Genomic DNA, 17,972 nt, shown 5'->3' on the forward strand with positions numbered 1-17,972 from the left:
TTCATATGTATTTTAAACCTTAAAGAATGCCATAACAAACTACAATCCCTAAATGCGTTTGGTTGTTTCACGGGAGTTGCTGCATACCATCGCCATGGGCAATGTAGTTTTATAAAAGGAGGGCATACGTTAGAAGAGTGGAATTATCTCAGAACTGAAACTACAAATCCCAGATTTCGGTCACAGACCCGCCTCTTCGGCCCCTGCTCCACTCCGGAGACCGCCCCCGTTTTGTTGTTTGGCTAAAGATGGCGTTAGCGGCTAGCGAAGGCGATTGCACTTTTTTCCCCACAAAATATATTCGATCTCTGGTAACATAACATTGCGAAAATAGAGCATTTTCTTTACAATTTGAATTTAAAAAAATAACGTATTGCAGATACACGCCAATTACGTCGAATAGCGGTTTCTAGGCCTTGTCAAGCGGCAGGCCTTTTTTTCAAATGGAGCGGACCTGTGGGTGGGGACTCAGTTTCCCATCAGGGAGTGCGGCGTCAGGTGATACAACTTTCCATTGTCTTATCGGTATTTGTAGTTTGTGCATAGCCCCTTAAGCTTTTTGCAGAGCGTTGCTAGTTAATTAGCAACTCTGCAATTGTTAAAAGTGAAGAAATATGCTATTTTGTGCCTTATTGCTTCACTGGTGGTGTCCTGTGATGCCTAACGGTGTTCTTGCTGAACAAACACTAGCAAAGTTTGGATAAGTTATCGCGTAACCTGCCAGTTTTATTAGTCATGGCTTTATCACCTGTGAAAAGTGACGGGATGCTGCAGAGAATAAGCCCCAAAGAAGGCCAAACATTGACACCAGAGTCCTCATTGACCTGGTGCTTGGCCCACCTCTGTGAACCTGGTTCACCAGGACGGGCTGAGCATCAGACAGCCCCATCCAAAGACACAGACAAGCGGTCAAAGATGCATCAGTGGCGAGCCCTCGTTGCCATCAGGACGCAGCATATCAAGGGCGACAAGGCAGGCATCGCCAGATTCAGGGGGAAAGGTGGAGTCAAAGTCCTGCTGAACCTGCTCAAACATCCCAAGTGCTCCAGGAAAGTTTTGGACCTGGCGCTCAGCATCCTGGCCAACTGCTGCACTGAGCTGGAGACACGCTTAGAGGTGAGATCACACTCAGAAGACCTTTATTCCTATTTATTTTTAGACTCTTATTAAAATATTTTATGTTTTCCACTCTAGGTGCGCAAGCTTGAAGGGATAAACATTGTAGGTGAGTGTAGAGTATTTCTACATCTTTGGTGTTCAAACTTTTTGCTTTGGGGGCCAAAACTGGAAAATCTAAACTACCAGCGGGCCACAAAATTCCTTAAATCAAAAATGCACAAGTTAGTTTACTATGATTTTTATTTTTTACATTTTTTATGTAGTTTTACCTGCTCACCAATAAACTAAATTTTCATGAAGTCTGTATACATTTTTTTCATCTGACATCACTCTTCCAGGAACTTTGTAGCTGGCAGCCATCTTGGCGGGCAGTTGTTATGAAGTTGCTACGACAACTAGAAATAAGCCACAAGCTTAGAACCAGCTGTCGCCTCGTTCCTATCCAACTTATAAAAATATAAGTTCCTTACAACTATTACTCAGTCACAATTTTTGAGTAGTCTATCCACCTCTGTGTAATACTAAGATAAATGTCAGTGATATTTACTGTAGTATTTACTGCCAAACTAGGGAAATTAGCTTAGCGAATGTAGCTTTTATCTGAAAAAAGTCCTTTAAAGGGCCAGAAATGGCCCCCAGGCCACAGTTTGGACACCCCTGTTCTACATTATATTGTTGATTATTTTGTGTGTGTGTGTGTGTGTGTGTGTGTTGCAATTTCCACCCCAGTCATTGATTTGTAATAAATCTAGAAATCTTTTTGTTAATTTTAATAGTGGACATAATGAAGAGGAACGTGGCTCTGGAGACGGTCCAGAACCGGGCTGCCAGGGCTTTAGGGAACCTGGCTATGGATCCAGAGAGCTCTGCACTCATCCACTCTGCTGGTAATTATAAAGCGTTTCTATTTTTCTGAAGCTTTAATACAGTTTATAATTCCATATATAACCCTAGAGTGCACTGTAAAACTGTGTATTATTTGGGTTTATGTGATAAAACAAAAGTAATTTTCTGATATATTTTTGATTTATGTCGGAGCTGCACAATATACCAACTTGTATTGTTTGGAATGATAATATTGCAAAAGAATGGCTGGAATTCAATCAAAAAGTGTTTATTATTATATTCTAAGTGTCATAAATTCACGGTACTCTTAAAGTGATATGCGAACTATAAGATGAACGTTTCACAGCTGTAATACAGTATCTTTGCTCAAAGATAGTCAAAATTTAACATAGCAATCTGAAAAGTGTGGTGTGCATTTGTATTGGACAGTCTGTTAATGGATGTCCCTGAGCTGCTATTTCCATTTGAAGAAATGAACTGGTCCCAGTCAAACCAGGAGGGTCTTAGCGCTGTCAATCACACTCTGGTAGTTGCTGCTGAATGTGTTAATGGCACTTATAGAGTAAATTATCAGAAAAATATAGGTAAATAATTCCTTTATATTGATGAAAAAGTTGTAGTTTTATTGGGAGATTATTTCACTTTTAACATGTTGAAATTCTCTTATAAATAAATTGATCTGCCACTGGAACTAGAACTTTTTCATCAATATTAAGGAATGACTTACCTAAAAGAATCTGCTCTATCTTGCTGAAAAGATACTTGTTAGTTAGTTCTGTCTTATTTCAAATGTAATAATATATTTCTACTAGAAACTAGAGTAAAATTACTCGGTAACATTTTGTGTTTTTGCAGTGAATTTTTTTTATTCAAATAGTTATTAGTTGCAGCCCATCACTGATCTTCCCCAGGATGCCTGAATGAAACTTGTCTAATTGTTTTGTTCACCTCTAGGTGGCGTCCCACTCCTCCTCCTCTGCGTGTCGTTGTCGTCCGCTCCATCGTCTCCCACCGTCGCTCCGCCCTCTGACTCCTCTCCCAAACTGGAATGCGCCCAGTCCGCCGCTCGAGCGCTGCTCTACCTCTCAGACTCGCCCTCCAACCGCCTCTCCCTGCTCACCCAGGGGACGCTATCTGCCCTCGCCCCCCTTATTGCCCCAGAATACCCCCCCGGGCTGCGGCGCGCTGCCCTGCGGACCCTCCACGAACTGACCAAGGGCTGCGGCGTCGAATGCGCCAGGGAGGTTTCCCGCTCTGGCGTCTTGTCGCAGCTTGGCGTCATGGCGACGGGTGAGTCTGGCGAACATTTCGAAGAGCTGGCGCTGAAAACGCTGGCTAACGTTTGCTCTCAGGGCTGCCTGCGGCCGCTGGTGGGGTCGCTGGGGGTCATTCAGAGGTTCACAGAGGAGGTGAAGAAGGACCCGCTCAGATCTGGAGTCTTCCTCAAGGCTTTGTGCTTGTGCTGCAAAGAGGCGGTGAACCGCGCCAAGGTGAAAGAAAACGGCGGTTTGGAGGTTCTGATGACGTTCCTGTCGTCCCACCAGAATCACCCGCTGTCCAGGTTCGCCATCCTGGCCTGTGTGGACTTTGTTTTTGATGAGTCTGCGATGGAGCAGCTGCAGGAGCTGGGCCTGGTTCCGGTTCTGGTGGCGCGGCTGGCGAAGCTCGCCAGGGGAGAGGAGCACGCAGCGGAGAGGGCGGACGCGAACGCAGCGTCCAACATGGCGCACAACGAGCTGCTGCCCTCTTCCTGTTTGGAGTCGTTTGACTTCCCCCCGCCTGAGGGATTCAGGAGGGAGGAGGCCGGGAGGGAGCAAGGCTCATCCAGCTTCTTAAGCCTCAGGTACGGAAAACATCATCAGTCAGGCCAGAAACTGATTAACAAGTTAATGTTGATTTATAAGCAGCCATTTTATTAGAAACCTGAGTTTTCTCTTGTATCGAGAGCCGCCTGTCTTTCCATAACATAAAGGGCAAATCTTTCATAATATGGTGAATTTAAACAAAAAGTCATTAAACTTTAACATTATTTTGTATTAAATAGTGACTGAATAAGCAGAAAATTATGATTTTTCTCACATTAGTAGACTTGGACATATTTTTAAAATATAATAAACAGGAACCTCTTAGTCTGATGGAGTATTGGGGCCATACTAAGAAAAAATAACATTATGAGAAAAAAGTAATAAAAATACGACAATTAAGTTCCAATATTAAGAGAATGAAGTCGTAACGTTTGGAGAATAAAGTTCTAATATTTGGACACTAAAGTGGTGGTCCTGCATGTCGTCCTGCAGGTCCTGGTTGCTTTCTGAGGGGCTGATCTCGTCTGAAGGAGAGCTGCTGGACTCCTCCGGTGCTGATGCTGAGTGGGGGAGTCTTCACCCCTCATCTTCCTCCTTTCAAACCTCTTCCCCAAACCCAGACTGCAGCCCTTCGCCTAAAACCCCGTCTTCATCCAGCTCTGCTTCCAAAAAATCAGCTCCACCTCTGCCACCTGTGTCCTCTTCATCCTCCTCCTCGTCTTCCTCCGATCTCCAAACTCTGGCTGCTTCCTCCCCCGTCTCCCCATCAAAGTTCTCCTCTTCACAGAAACGGCGGCGCTCTCATTCAGCAGCTTCCTTAGCTAAAGTCGCTTTAGAAAGCCCTCCTTCTGTAGCCCGATCCGGCCCGTACCATCACCCCTACCACCCCGAGCCCTGGACGCCGGAGTCGCCCATCCTGCTGCTGCTGTCCCGCTTCTCGCACGCCAGCGACCCCAGTGCGGCGCTGGTCAGCTCGGCCGTCATCTCCGACCTGCTCTGCTACCTCACCCAGCACCAGGACCCCAGCAGCAGGTGCTTCCGCATGCTCTGCCGCTTGAGCTGCAACCCGAGCTGCTTGCAGGCGCTGGTCCGGACCGGTTCCGTGGCGCTGATTCGCCACCGTCTCTGCTCAAATGAAGACGGGTCAGAGGGACGACAAAGGCAGACGGACCGAGTGAAAACCAAAGTGAAACAGCTGGGTAAGAGGAGGAGGGCCGCAGCAAATGATCGTTTTAGATATTGATTAATCAGTTATTCTGGCGATTAATTAATTATTTTTGATGATTAATCAGTTATTCTCATGATTAATCGTTAATTCTGACAATTGATTATTTTTGATTAATCTGTAAAATTTGCATATTCTGCAGACTTTTTTAACTACTTAAGCCTTTTATATACAGTATTAGAAACTGATTACAAGATGAAAATAAATAATTTAACTCTTTTTTTAAATGAGAAAATAAACATTTTATTGTAACTGAATTGTCAATTAATTTAATTTGTAATCGATTAATTGTTAACTGGAGAATACAGACTCAAAAAAGCCCATTTGGTAAAAGAAAAACACTCAGATCAGTAATAAAGACAAAATATAAACATTTTGCACGTAAGTAAAAAAAATGTCTTTTTGTCTGTAAATATCTTCTACCCAGAAATCCACTGTTGGCGAACGCTAAGCTTCACCTGGTTCTGTAAAAGTCTCACTAAGCACCTTTTGCTATCCAGTCATTAATTGGTTAATTGAAACAGTGGATTAGCCTGTAGCAGAAAGGCCTTTTTACGTATTTATTTAGTATTATGTTTAGCTGCATATTCATTCTTTGCTACAAATAAACATGAGCGAACCAAAGGATTTTGTGGCAGTTTCTTATTTAGGAAAATAATTGAATTATTTGCATTTTTAACATATTTTTAATATTACATAGAAAGGTTTAAGTGGTTAAATGAGAAATCAGCAGAATGTACCTTTTTTTAAATTCAATTACTGGATTAATCATCAGAATAATAGATTGCTCAAATAAATGTTCAGCTCCACATTAAATACTTCATATAAATGATTAAAATAGAGATTTCCAGTGGATCTCCATGAACTGAGCCGTATTTTCTCTGCCTGCTGCCTCTCTAGGTGACGCGCTGCTGAATAATTTGCGTGTCCAGTGTGAGTCCGGCTTCGGTTCTGGCGTTCTGACCCATGTGATGCTGTCCGGTTCCGAGTCAGACAGGATGAACTGCGCTCTGTCGCTGCCATTCATCAGCAGGCGAGTACCTCGCTTTTTAAATATGGGAAGCTGTTTTCATTTGAACCCTCTGATTTGTGTAAATTTCCTTTCACATGTTAAAAGTTGACAGTTTCTTTACATTTTGGCTGATTTTGCACTTATTTTTCCTTGAAAGTGATATTTAAACTGCAGAGGTTTATAATAAAGTGCAATAAAACCCAAATCTGGAAACTTTTCCAGTTGAAACCAGATATTTTCATACATTTAATAAAAACAGACACATTTTTATCTCAGTTATCAAGTTAAACTAAACTTTTCTTGGTTTTTGTTAGAATTATGAAAATTATTTATATTTCCTAAATGCAACAAAACTTATAGAGAACATGTTTTATTTTGTTTTTGAATATTTATCAATTCTAATTTCTCAATTGTATTGATCTGTACAAGTCAAATAAAAGTTGGCTTGTATTTTATACATTAAACAACATTATTTAAATTGGGGGATTTTTTTGTTTTAGGATGTGAGAGAAGCATTTTAAAACATAAAACCAGCGATTATTTTAGTAATCAATTAATCGATTATTCTGATGATTAGTCTAAGAATGACGCACTCTACAGCTCCTTCTCATTGCTGCTTATTCCCAGTAGAAAACAAGCAGAAATATATTTAAAACTAATGATTCATATAATTATTAGTAATAATAATAAAACACTTTATGCAGCAATCAGCCGATTATCCCCTGATCAGCTCAGATCAAGGGATAATCGGCTCATAATGAAAATTCTAAAAAATGATCACAATTATTCAGATAATTTTCTGTGATGGTAAGATGTTTCTCTGTCATGAGCACATTTAGCAGCGAGTACATGAGATTGATTGACAGCGCTTAGACCTTCCTCCTGGCCCTGATTGGTTGTTTTTGATCTTTTCACATATTATCTCAACATGGTGACAGTTTCAACAAATGTTTTAAAAAGTTGCTGCGCCTTTAAGGAGACATTTAACTTTATTTTTGTCCAACAGCAACAAATCGTTACTGAAGAAGCTTCTCCTGGATTGCGGCGGCCTCCTTGCGGCGCTGAAACCTCTGGATTGCGCATTTGATGATGATGAGGAAGAGGAAGAGTCGGACTCGGATGTGACTTCTCAGCCTCAGTATTTCCGTCTCCTGTTCGGATGCCTTTCTGCTCTGAGTGGTTCCGTTAAACCCAAACCGGTAGAAAAGAACCCAACCCTGACTCCTACTGGAGCTTCCCCGCCGCTGTTGAAGAAGCCTCGCCTCGAAGACTCGTCCTGTCCGTACGGGAGTTCGGACTTTGACCTGGTTTTGGAGCTCGATGATGCGACCCGGTTCCCAGCCAACCGGGAGGCCGTGGCCGGAGCCGGTTCTGAGTACTTCCGGGCTCTGCTGAGAGGCGGGTTCGGAGAAGAAGCCCAGTGCGAGGCGGACGAAGCCATTCGCATCAAAGATGTGAGCGCAGGCATGCTGCTGCCGCCGCTGCATTACCTTCACGGCTGTCGCTTCGGTTCGGACCCGGAAACCGGAGGGGAATGTCAGACTTTAAACTCGCTGGTTCTGGACGGACTGGATCGGGCCGAGTCGCTTTCAGCTGGAGGTTTCCAGAAAACCCCGTTAGGCGAAGCGATGGTCGGCGCATCCAGGTTTCTGGTTCTCGACCTCCAGAGGGAGTTGGAGGAAGTTTTTCTGTCATTTCTCGAATCTTGGTCCGATCGACCCAGTCAGTCAAACAAAACCCACAACGTAAAATCTGAACCGGACCAGAAGAGTTCTGATCCAGCGTCGGAGCTCGAGGTGACGGCGCCGACCAAAAAACTAAACGATTTGCCTGAAAAAGTGGAAGAAAAAGACGCGTCGTTCACTGGACTCGGCGGACGTTTGGACCAGAACACGAACCTTTCTGGGTCCAAATCAGAAGAGGACCAATCCGCCTCGTTGACTGGTTTGGTGGTGTCGCTTCCCCAGTTGTACTGGTTCTCCCAGCGCTACAGCTACCCGGCTCTGGGCCAGGCCTGCCTCGCTGTGCTGCTGCGCTTCCAGAACCGACCCGGTCCGTTTGCGGATTGCCTTCGCAGACTGACCAGAGAGGCCGACTGTACGGAGACTCTGAGGCGGGACCTGCTGAGCCTCGTTTCAGCGGCTTTAGTCTGAAATCTGGTTCGCTTTGACCACAGAAAATAAACGAGTGGTGCTTCATCTCCATCATTTTCACAGCATTTTATTTTGATGCAATCAAAGAAAAATGTCCGTTTGACAAAAATCTGTTAAAATGCTTTTTTTTTTTTTTCAAAATTAATTTCTTTGGTGTTTATTTTGTATATAAAGATGAAATTTAATGGAAGAAATATGTAAGCATATGAGCTGTGCCACATAAATATATGGTCACATCACTTTGCTGTCGTTTATTTTTCCTCTAATGTTCAGTAACATGACATCAAATTTCCGCCAAAAACGTGAAAATTTCTGTTGAAATCTTTCAAGTTTTTTTTTTCTAGAAAATTTCTGAAATTAATCTCAAAAAGATTTTTTCTGGCAAATTTTTGACTTTTCAAACAGAAATTTTCACATTTTTGGCAGAAACATTCTTGCTTGATGTTCAAACTGCACAACGTTGATTTAAAGCCTGAATTTGGAAAACGTCATTTGCAGTTGAATCCAGATATAAAAAAGAAATTTTTTCTCATTGTTTTAAGTCAGACCAAATTTCTCTTACTTTAGGTCAGATAGAATTACCAAAATTGTTTCTATTTGGTAAATGCCAGAAAAACTAAATTGAATCCGATTGATTGCGATTAATAGATTAACTGTTTCAGAAATCTATATTTCTGGCTGACATTTGGTTCCAAAATGCGACACATCATTTTTAACATAAAGTATAATGGATATCTGATGCTTGATGCATGTTTTATTACAGGAGAAAACAGAAGCAGCTTAATCCAGGATGAAGTTGTTTTATTGTTGGCGGTGCAGGTCGGCGTATTTGAAGCAGCTCAGATAATCAATAATGACGATCAGTGATCTGAGCCCTCGTAACCGTCAGGAAGAGCGTTTGCGTGAGAGTTGTGGAACAGCGTGTGGTTTCCGTCGCCCCAGGGATATTTCTGGAAACAGACAATAAGTATAAAACGGTTATTGTTTTAAACGGAAATCTAAACGTGGAAACTGTTTGCAGACTCACCTTGGTGCGGATGCGCAGGTGTGAATAGGGAACAAATTCGGGCTGCTCATGTTCCTGCGCCTTCATGAAGGCGTTGGCCATGCAGACGCCGACGCCGGGAAAAGCCACAACGATGGTCAGGATCTTCCAGGTTTTTGCTGCTGAAACAAACAAATTGATCGAATGCGACAAAGTGGGTTTGCATGCGACACAGAGGTAAAATGGATAGTTGTAGATGGAGAACAAAATGAGCAAAGTCTCAGAAACTTTTAGAGATATAAAGTTTTAAATAGAAAATTTTGAAATTTTCTGAGTTTCAAAAGTCACAAAAATGCTTGAAAAAAACATTTTGAGCTCAATCTAAGAAATTTTCTAGAAAAACAAATTTCTGAGTTTCAAAATTTTGACATTTTCCACTTTCAGAGTTTGAACTTGGGATTTTTGTCTAGAAAATTTCTCAGATTAATCTAAAACATTTCAGTTTTTTTTAAAGAAAATGTTATATAATACATTTAAAATGTTATTGTAGAAAATTTCTTAGATCAATTTAAAAATATCAGTCTTTTTTGTCTCTTTTGCAAATTTTCAACTTTTGGAGCTCAGAAATTTCTTTGAAATCTTTTTGACTTTTCAAGCTCAAAATGTCCGATTTATTTGCTAAAAATTGTCTGAGATTAATCTAAAAACTTCTGAGTATTTTGGAAGAAATTTACTCCTACGTTATTGTCTACAATCGACCTAATGTGTAGTTGTACGTTGGGTGCTGTGCTAGAGCGGGCGCCACAACGATGGCAGGAAAGTTGTTCCTGCTGGAGAATGAGCCAGGGCTCCATTTTCCCCCTGACTGAGTCATGCTGTCAAAGAAAGCTCTCAGGCAGAAAACATAACAGGCACAAAGACAAAAAGTGAATTTAAACTGGCATTTTTAGCTAAGTTGTAGTTTTTGACCTTAAAATACTTGAAAAGTGTTTAAATTTTATTGTGGGAAAGTGTAGGAAGTCTGTTAATGTTCAACCAATCGTTTCTGTGCTTTTACAAACAGTTTATCCAGGACAGTTTTGAAACATGAAAGCGGTTGTGTTTGTTTTAAAAGGTCGGTGAAGACTCGCTCACCTCCTCCGTCGTGACTCGAGTGTGACGCAGCAGCGAGCGCTCGCCGAGCTGCCAAGGCAACCGGAGACAGCGACATCTGCAGGGGTGAAGGAATCAGGTACTTTCTGCTGCAGAAATAAAACTTTGATGGCTCTAAAACACAGCTGAGTAACCTGCTGTACCTTAAAGTGGTAAAATGAATGGTCTGACGTAAGAAGAGGCAGAAATCAACAGTTAATTCAAACATAACAAACACTTTAACTGATTTAAGCATTTCAGCTTTGGTACACAACCAAATCACAAAATATTAAGAAGAGCTCTTTCTAGTTGTGCAAATATTTTTGGTGTGCTTGAAATAAGACAAAACTAACTGACAAGTAATTTTTCAGCAAGATATAGCAGCTTTTTATAAGCAACTAATTCCTGAATATTAAAACGTGCTGGTTCCACCAGCAGATTTTTCACTTATAACATGGGGAAAATGTGCTGTTATAAGTAAAATAATCTACTAGTTGGACTAGTACTTTCACTGCAAAAACACAAAATCCTACCAGGTATTTTTGTCCAGTTTCTAGTGCAAATATCTTAATACACATAAAATAAGACAAAACTGACCTTCAGGTAAGTTTTAATCAAGATGTAGGAGCTTATTTTAAGTCAGTAATTCTTAAATATTGATTAAATATTATCATTACTTCACTGAAAAAATGGGGAACTTTTGTACTTTAAAGGAAATAATCTGCCAGTGAATCTAGCACATTTCTAGATTAATATTAAGGAATTATGTACCTAAAGCTCCTTTATCTTGCTGAAAAGTTACTTGCAAGTTAGTTTTGTCTTATTCCAAGTTTGATGAGATATTTGCACCAGAAACTAGAAGAAAATTCTTGGTAAGATTTTGCGTTTTTACAGTGTATCTGGTCCCTTTGTAAAAAATCTAGACAACAGTTGAGCCAATTAAGATCGAAAAGTTACAATCCTGAGTAAACTCACCGTTTCAGGCGGTTTGTTCTCTCGAGGTTTCACTACAAGCGCTCCTTTCTGCTTGTTTGTCCTTCAGTCTGTCCTGAGCTGAACCGACCGTGCCGGACTCCTCCCCATGTCAGCCTGTCGCTCGGCCAAGAAACTGGGTTTATATTTGGCAAAGTGCGAAGTCGCAGCTGATAGGCGACAGTGAAGAAAGGAAGGAGCTGCAGTGGGCCTGCTTCAGAGACAGAAACAGGAATAGTTTACATTAACTAGCTTTCAATTTTGGTTTGATCTGAGCAGCTGCAGTGGACAGCAGTCACTGCACAGCTGTTGTTTACAAAAGGGAAGATTGTAGGTCAAAGGTTGAAATAACGTGGGAGGTGTGATTCTTCTTCCTATTCGTTAATGTTTCATTCTTAATTTTCTTCCTCCTAAATAATTCAGAATGAGCGTTAAAGATGCAGTACGTAACTTTTATGCACATTATTTACACATTTGTTGAATCTGTTGACAGTTTCAACTTGTGCACTGCAAAAAAACACAAAATCTTACCAAGTATTTTTGGTCTAGTTTCAAGTCCAAACATTTTATCCCACTTGAAATAAGACAACACTAACTTAGAAGTAACGTTTGAGGGCGATAAAGGAGCTTATGCCACTGGCAGATTGCCACAAGAATTTTTTCCCATAAGTGGAATAATCTGAAAGTAGAACAAAAGCTTTTTCATTAATATTAATATTAATATCAAGCAACTGATGATTTAAAGTAAATGTTATAGCTTTCTGAAAAGTTACTTGTAAATTTGTTTTGTCTTGTTTCAAGTATATTAAGATATTTGCAGTACAAACTAGATCAAAAATACTTTGTAAGATTTTGTGAAAAAATTCTGTGAAAAAAAATCAAGCTCCTCTGTCTTCTCCCAGTTCTGATTAGAAACAACCAATCAGAGCCAGGAGGCGGGTCTTAGCGCTGTCAATCACCTCCATGTGGCGCTGTTCATCCCCCCTTTATCTCTGCTACGATGACTTTCCATCCAGAAACAACTTGCTGCATCCTTGTTGGTTGTGCAGGAGGCTCCACATCTGCTTTGTATGAAGCTTGTTCAGAATGCTAATGCTAGTTAGCATAGCCACCAGCGACTGTGGATAAACTGTTTTTAACGGTAAGTTGTTTCTCATTTCAGGCTGGATCAAGATCATGAATGTCCTCAGAGGTTCGGTTCTGAATCTGTAGACGAATCTACCCATTTATCTGTTAAAGTGTTATACTGTTGTTCTATCGTTATACCATGTGTTCAAATATTACTTGTCAAAAACCATATTTAGCATTTTTTCTCCCTGGTGTAATTTAGACCAGTGTGAACTGAAACAAAAATGAAAATTTAATTGATTTGACCGACATGATAATATTTGCACATCACTATTATAATAAGGTTCAATGTATGTGGTCACAAAAATATTAAGCAGGTTAGAATAGTCTATAGTCTATACAAAACATGTTCATTACATTTTAGCATGAAATCATTATTATATAACGAGATTTTATTCTGCTCATTTCAGAATTACATGTTTTAGGGCCTCTTGTCACTTTAAATCCAATTAACCTGCTACAGGTCACGACCCCCAACTCTATGTTTACACTCGCACGTGAAAACAGCTGCAAACAGATGAACAATTATACAACTGCATGGCTTTGAAAAGCAGAAGTAGAGCCTCCTGCACAACCAACAAGAATGCACCAAGTGAGTTCTGGATGGTAAGTCAACAACAAAATACTTGTTCTTTCCAGCAGCCATTGTACAGTGTAAAACCAGCTGACCAAATGTGCTGGAGCTCCATTTGGGTTGCTAGGTAACAGGTGGAGCTCTGCTGGGGTTGCTAGGTAACCGTGCAGTACCCATGGAATGTGACTTAAAAATTGGGAGATTTTTGAAACGGCTCATTTTCCAGACTCTAAAAAACATGAACTAACTTCATCTGGGTGTTTTTTTGTTTTTTGGTTTTTTTTTTTTAGCTCTCCAGCTGTTTTTAGAAGCAGTTCAGATCCAAATGGAAGTAAAAAAATACAAAAGTTAATTTTGCATAACAGGTCCCCTTTAAATAATCAGCAGAATTACTTACTGAATTCTTTACCGTAAAACATCTTGACCCCAGGTTACTGTGTATTTATATTAACCACAGGGTTGAGTTTGGTGTCTGCTGTTGGATCTACATGCTTCAAAAATCAAACTCACCGGCTTTAAAATGATCCACAGCAACTCTGAGTTTCTTTGTAATGTTGAAGTCAGCATTTTAAAATAAACATTTTAAAAGTTCATTTCACATCTTTCTAGAGTTAAAAAGACAATCTTTTGCTTTCATGTTTTAAGAGTTTTAAATGCTTTTCTTGTATTTTTTGGTGTTGGATATACATCTCCCTCTCTCGGCTGTACATTTTCAGTTTTTTGTCATTTCTGTCTGGACAGCTCCTGGCAGCAGGTCAAACTGAAACAGGAGCCAGCGGTGAAGTCAGACAGTCGTACAGCTGGCTGTCTAAATGTTTTTTTTTTTGTTCCAAACAGAAGTGAATTGCCGTCTCAGTCTGAAGATCGGCTACTGTAGACACACAGGTTAGCATGTCCTGCTTTTGGTAAAAAGGTCTAAACTTCAGCTTTGGTTCAGGAAATGAAATAAATGTAACTGCTGATTATTTTGTGTAATTGTTCTGGATCTGCTGAAGCTGTCTGATTCTGCAGCAATCAATGTGATGAAAGATGAACACAGTTTCTCTAGATCTTGCTGACACATTTAATCCTGGAAATGTTCTCCAGGTGATAGAAGACTGTCTTTATAACTATCTTTATGTGTGTATAAGTGCGTTTTCCATTAGCCATGTAATTTTACAAACTGGAATTACGAAAATAATGGAAACATACCAATTTTGAAAAAACATGATTTATTGGATTCTTTATTTTTTTCTTCATCTTCCCTCCAACTTTCTGAGGCGCCCCCTGGCGGCTGCAGGAAGCCTCGCAGACTCAACACAACGAACTGTGAGCGATCATCACATCCATCTTTCTTTAAGGACAACGTGCTCTGCAAATAAAACCTGACTGGAGTTGGTTTTGCTCTTGAGTTTTTGCTCATTTCACGCCAGGAGAAAGAAAACTGTTGATTGTACGTGAGGCAGTAAGTGTGTGTGATGTTGGACGGAGGTGAAGGGTTTCTCTGTCAGCTCAGTCCTGGCCCGACTCTCCCTCATAAAGCCGAGACTCTTTTGATATCCGAGGGCTTTAGAGCCGGATTGTTTATTGAGTTTATAAGCTCCATGGCAACAGTTTCTCTGATGTTTGTTATGCAGACGGTCTGAAGATGTTTCAGGCAGACGATGAATGTATAATGGTAATAAAAAGAACATTCTTTCAAATAATTTTTTGGGGTTTTTGTTTAATTAAGAAAGTGAATATCACTTTAAAGTGTTTTCTTATTGTACACATGCACAACACGTCTAAAACATAGAGCTCGTCGTAAGTCCGTATATTATTGCAGTAATGTAGTTTTGAGGTAATTGTGTAATTAAACATTTCGAAAAATAAATTAGCTAATTTTAAAAAAATCTACATTTACAATAAAACGTTTTGACCCTAGAGTGAGTTTATGTTTTTTATAGAAATGTATTTTTTACGCAAACCTGCAATGGAAACACGTCTTTTGCGTCACACGAATCACGTGATCAACAACCGGATGTTGCCTCTTGCGAAAACCACAAAGAACACAGCAGGAAGTAGTTGGAGGATCATGTCGACTCAGAAGTTTTGAGATTAAACTCATGAATTTTAAGGTCGATTTGAGAATTTTTTTTAGCAAAAGACTCACAAATTTATGAGTTTGAAAAGTCAAAAATTTCTTAAAAACAAATTTTGAGATAAACCATTAACTCAGAAATGTTTTAGGAAAGAATTTTGAACTTTCTGAGTTTCAAGTCAAAAGTTTTTGACTTTTAAAAGTTAAAAACTTTCAAAAGGTTTTATGAAGAAAATTTACAACATGAATCAAGAGTTTTTCTTACAAATTTTCGACTTTCGGAGCTCATAAATGTTTGAGTTTTTAGAAAAAACATTCTGAGCTTAATCTCAAAACATATATACATATTTTTTGGCGTTAAATTACTCCTTTTTTTCTATGTACGGTGATACGCACGGTTTGTCTGTTGTGAAGTCAACCAGCTGGGCCTGAGGCAATCAAAGACGGGTTACACGACTAGTATAAAATATATTTTTAAAAATGCTAATTTGTGCCGCTACATTAGAGGGCGCTGTGGCTGCCACTTCTTAAAATGGTTCCCAGATAACCAATCTAGAAAACCAGAACTGAGTCTAACATGAGTGAATCTGCTGAGGCGGTAATATCAGTCTGCGCCTCTTTGGAGGAGCCGCTGTGACTTGAGAAGCTCATGATGTAATTCCTGCATGGAGACTCTTGAACAAACCAAGAGGATTTCACTGTCAAAAACATCCTGACTCCATGAAGCTGCATGCGATGCTGAGGCGCACAGTGTTCCCGCGCAGTGGAAACTTCCACACTTCGCCCGTCACAGCAGCGGGTCCCGTGCAGACGGAGCGAGCCGAGCGCCGATCAGCTTCTCAATGTTTACCTGCAGTCTGACATGCAGGGCGCCTCAGCACACCTCCCAAATTATACAGTGTGTGACTTGTTCGAGGTACGTTTTCATTTCCAGCCCGAGCTGGTGGAAATCTTCAGCGTACAGCTAACTGCTGTTCACTGAGTGGAGGTGAGCTCAGTGTAGGGAACATAACGCGATATAATTTTAAAGGGGACTTATTGTGCTAAAGTCACCTTTTGTACGTTTTTTGCTTCCATTTGTGTCTCGGCTGCTTTTAAAACCAACCCAAATGTTTTTTGGACATAAGTTAGTGTTTTTTTGGTGTCTGGAAAATGAACCATTTCAAAAACATCCCCATTGTTAAGTCACAATTGGCCTATGAGCCGTTACCTAGCAACCGAAGGAACTCCAGCACTTTTGGTCAGCTGGGTTTATCTCTGTATGCGCTGTACAATGGCTACTAGAAAAGACAGGTGTTTTGTTGTTTTCTTCCCACCCAGAAACCACTTACTCCTGCACAACCAACAAGAATTGTTGGTTGTGCAGGAGTCTCCACTTCTGCTTTTCAAAGATGTACAGTTGTATAATTGTATAACTGTATGGAAGTGTAAATATGGAGTCAGGGGGGCGTGAATATAACCAACTTAAGTGGATTAAAGTGACAAGAGGCCTGTGAATCTCTAAGCTGGAGCTAGCATAGCTCGTTGTGAACGCCAATGCTAGTTAGCATAGCTACCAATGACGGCAAATAAATGGTTTTCCTGTAACGGTTTTGCAGCATTTCCAAAACCTTCACTTTAACCCTACTGAAGATGTGCAGGTCATGCTCAAATATTAAGTCTGTGCCATTAAAAGCAACTTGACATCAGCTAAACGAGCCTGTAGAATTTGAACATAATCTCATTTTATTCCTCTTCAATCCTTTTTAATGTCCATCTTGAAGCTTTGACATCTTCCAGAAAGCTGACCCACCTCTCGCAGCCGAGGCAGACGCAGACAGACGAATGTTTAGAGGTGAATCATGGATGAAGGAGTGGTGAGTCAGACGGGGGTTGTGTTATTGTCTTGTTCTCGGTACCACCAGGGAAGACGATGCGGTGGTCCGCACATGTGACGAACGTTTTCCAGCTGTCTTCCCTCAGCGGTAAATCATAATATGTGGTTCTATAGTTTGCATTCAGTGCTGCTGTGCACAAATTTAAGACATAAACTTTACGTTAAGAAATGGCTGACAGGACCCACCGCAGCATAACATACAGAGGATCATAAAGGCCATTTATACAGCACTGCAAGAACACAAAGTCCCAACAAGTATTTCTGTTGAGTTTCTAGTGCAAATGTCCTAATACACTTAAAATAAACCAAGTAACTTTTCAGCTACATAAATAGCTTGGTATAAGTCAATATTTGCTTAATACTGATTAAAAATTACTACTTCCATTGGCATAAAATGGAAAAATATCTGGTTATGAGTTTTTCATCAATATTAAGGAATTATTGACTCAAACAAGCTAATTATCTTCATGAAAAGTTACATTTGAGTTAGTTTTGTCTTATTTCAAGTGTATTTTCTCTTAAAATAAACCAAACTATTTGGTAAGTTTTTCAGATTTTGAACTGTGATTTTTGTCTGATGCACCTTTTTATGTCAGAGAGCCCATTTCTTTCAAAGGAAACTGTGTAAAATAGGTTTTTAATGAGGCCCGTTTCCTTCCTATAAACATTCATTGCATCATGTTTTTCTGTCTAATTGCTCCCTAACGTTGGCACACAAATATAATATATGAAGTCACTTTTTTCCATTTAATTTCTTACCTAAATATTTAAACGACTTAAAGAGAGTCCTGTTTGTTTAGTTTTTCTAACAGGTGTGATGATGAAGTAGAACCAGAAAAACAGGTAAAAGTTTTAAAACAGGACAAGAAGAAGCAGCTAAAATAAAATAAAAATGTTTTTAATTTGTGTCAAAATGTGTTTGTTCTCATCACATTTTGAAAAAAAAATATCTCAGATCAATCTCGTATCTTAGTGCTGTATATATCTGACCTTTCACCTTTTACAATATTATTAATAATTATTAATAATAACAAATGCAGATTTTGGCAGTTTTTCCACTTATTCTTGAAAAAATGTATTTAATTTT

At 40.0% G+C, this 17,972-nt stretch overlaps 2 protein-coding genes across 7 annotated transcripts; one reads left to right on the top strand and one right to left on the bottom strand.

Moving 5' to 3' along the window:
• The first annotated feature begins 214 nt into the window (after nt 1-214).
• armc5 (armadillo repeat containing 5) lies at nt 215-8,399 on the top strand. The gene is made up of 7 exons (XM_015006667.2): nt 215-1,116; nt 1,195-1,225; nt 1,896-2,006; nt 2,920-3,808; nt 4,263-4,969; nt 5,896-6,028; nt 7,014-8,399. The coding sequence occupies exons 1-7, from the start codon at nt 736-738 to the stop codon at nt 8,158-8,160; spliced, it is 3,399 nt and encodes a 1,132-aa protein (XP_014862153.2). The 5' UTR covers nt 215-735; the 3' UTR covers nt 8,161-8,399.
• Nucleotides 8,400-8,896: 497 nt separating this feature from the next.
• On the bottom strand, nt 8,897-11,526 carry cox6a2 (cytochrome c oxidase subunit 6A2). 6 transcript variants are annotated; one of them, XM_015006670.2, is made up of 4 exons: nt 11,252-11,526; nt 10,280-10,383; nt 9,188-9,327; nt 8,897-9,110 (listed from the first exon to the last, which is right to left on the bottom strand). In XM_015006670.2, the coding sequence occupies exons 2-4, from the start codon at nt 10,353-10,355 to the stop codon at nt 9,021-9,023; spliced, it is 306 nt and encodes a 101-aa protein (XP_014862156.2). In that variant the 5' UTR covers nt 10,356-10,383; nt 11,252-11,526; the 3' UTR covers nt 8,897-9,020. The 6 variants fall into 6 exon arrangements, with proteins under 6 accessions (XP_014862156.2, XP_014862155.2, XP_087863872.1 ...); XM_015006669.2 differs by having other exon boundaries at nt 10,280-10,386; XM_088007746.1 differs by having other exon boundaries at nt 9,188-9,324; nt 11,252-11,525.
• Nucleotides 11,527-17,972: the final 6,446 nt, after the last annotated feature.

The sequence above is a fragment of the Poecilia mexicana genome, unplaced genomic scaffold, assembly GCF_051168715.1.
Source record: "Poecilia mexicana isolate PSO_F unplaced genomic scaffold, ASM5116871v1 scaffold_8, whole genome shotgun sequence".
In the NCBI taxonomy this organism is placed as follows: Eukaryota; Metazoa; Chordata; class Actinopteri; order Cyprinodontiformes; family Poeciliidae; genus Poecilia; species Poecilia mexicana.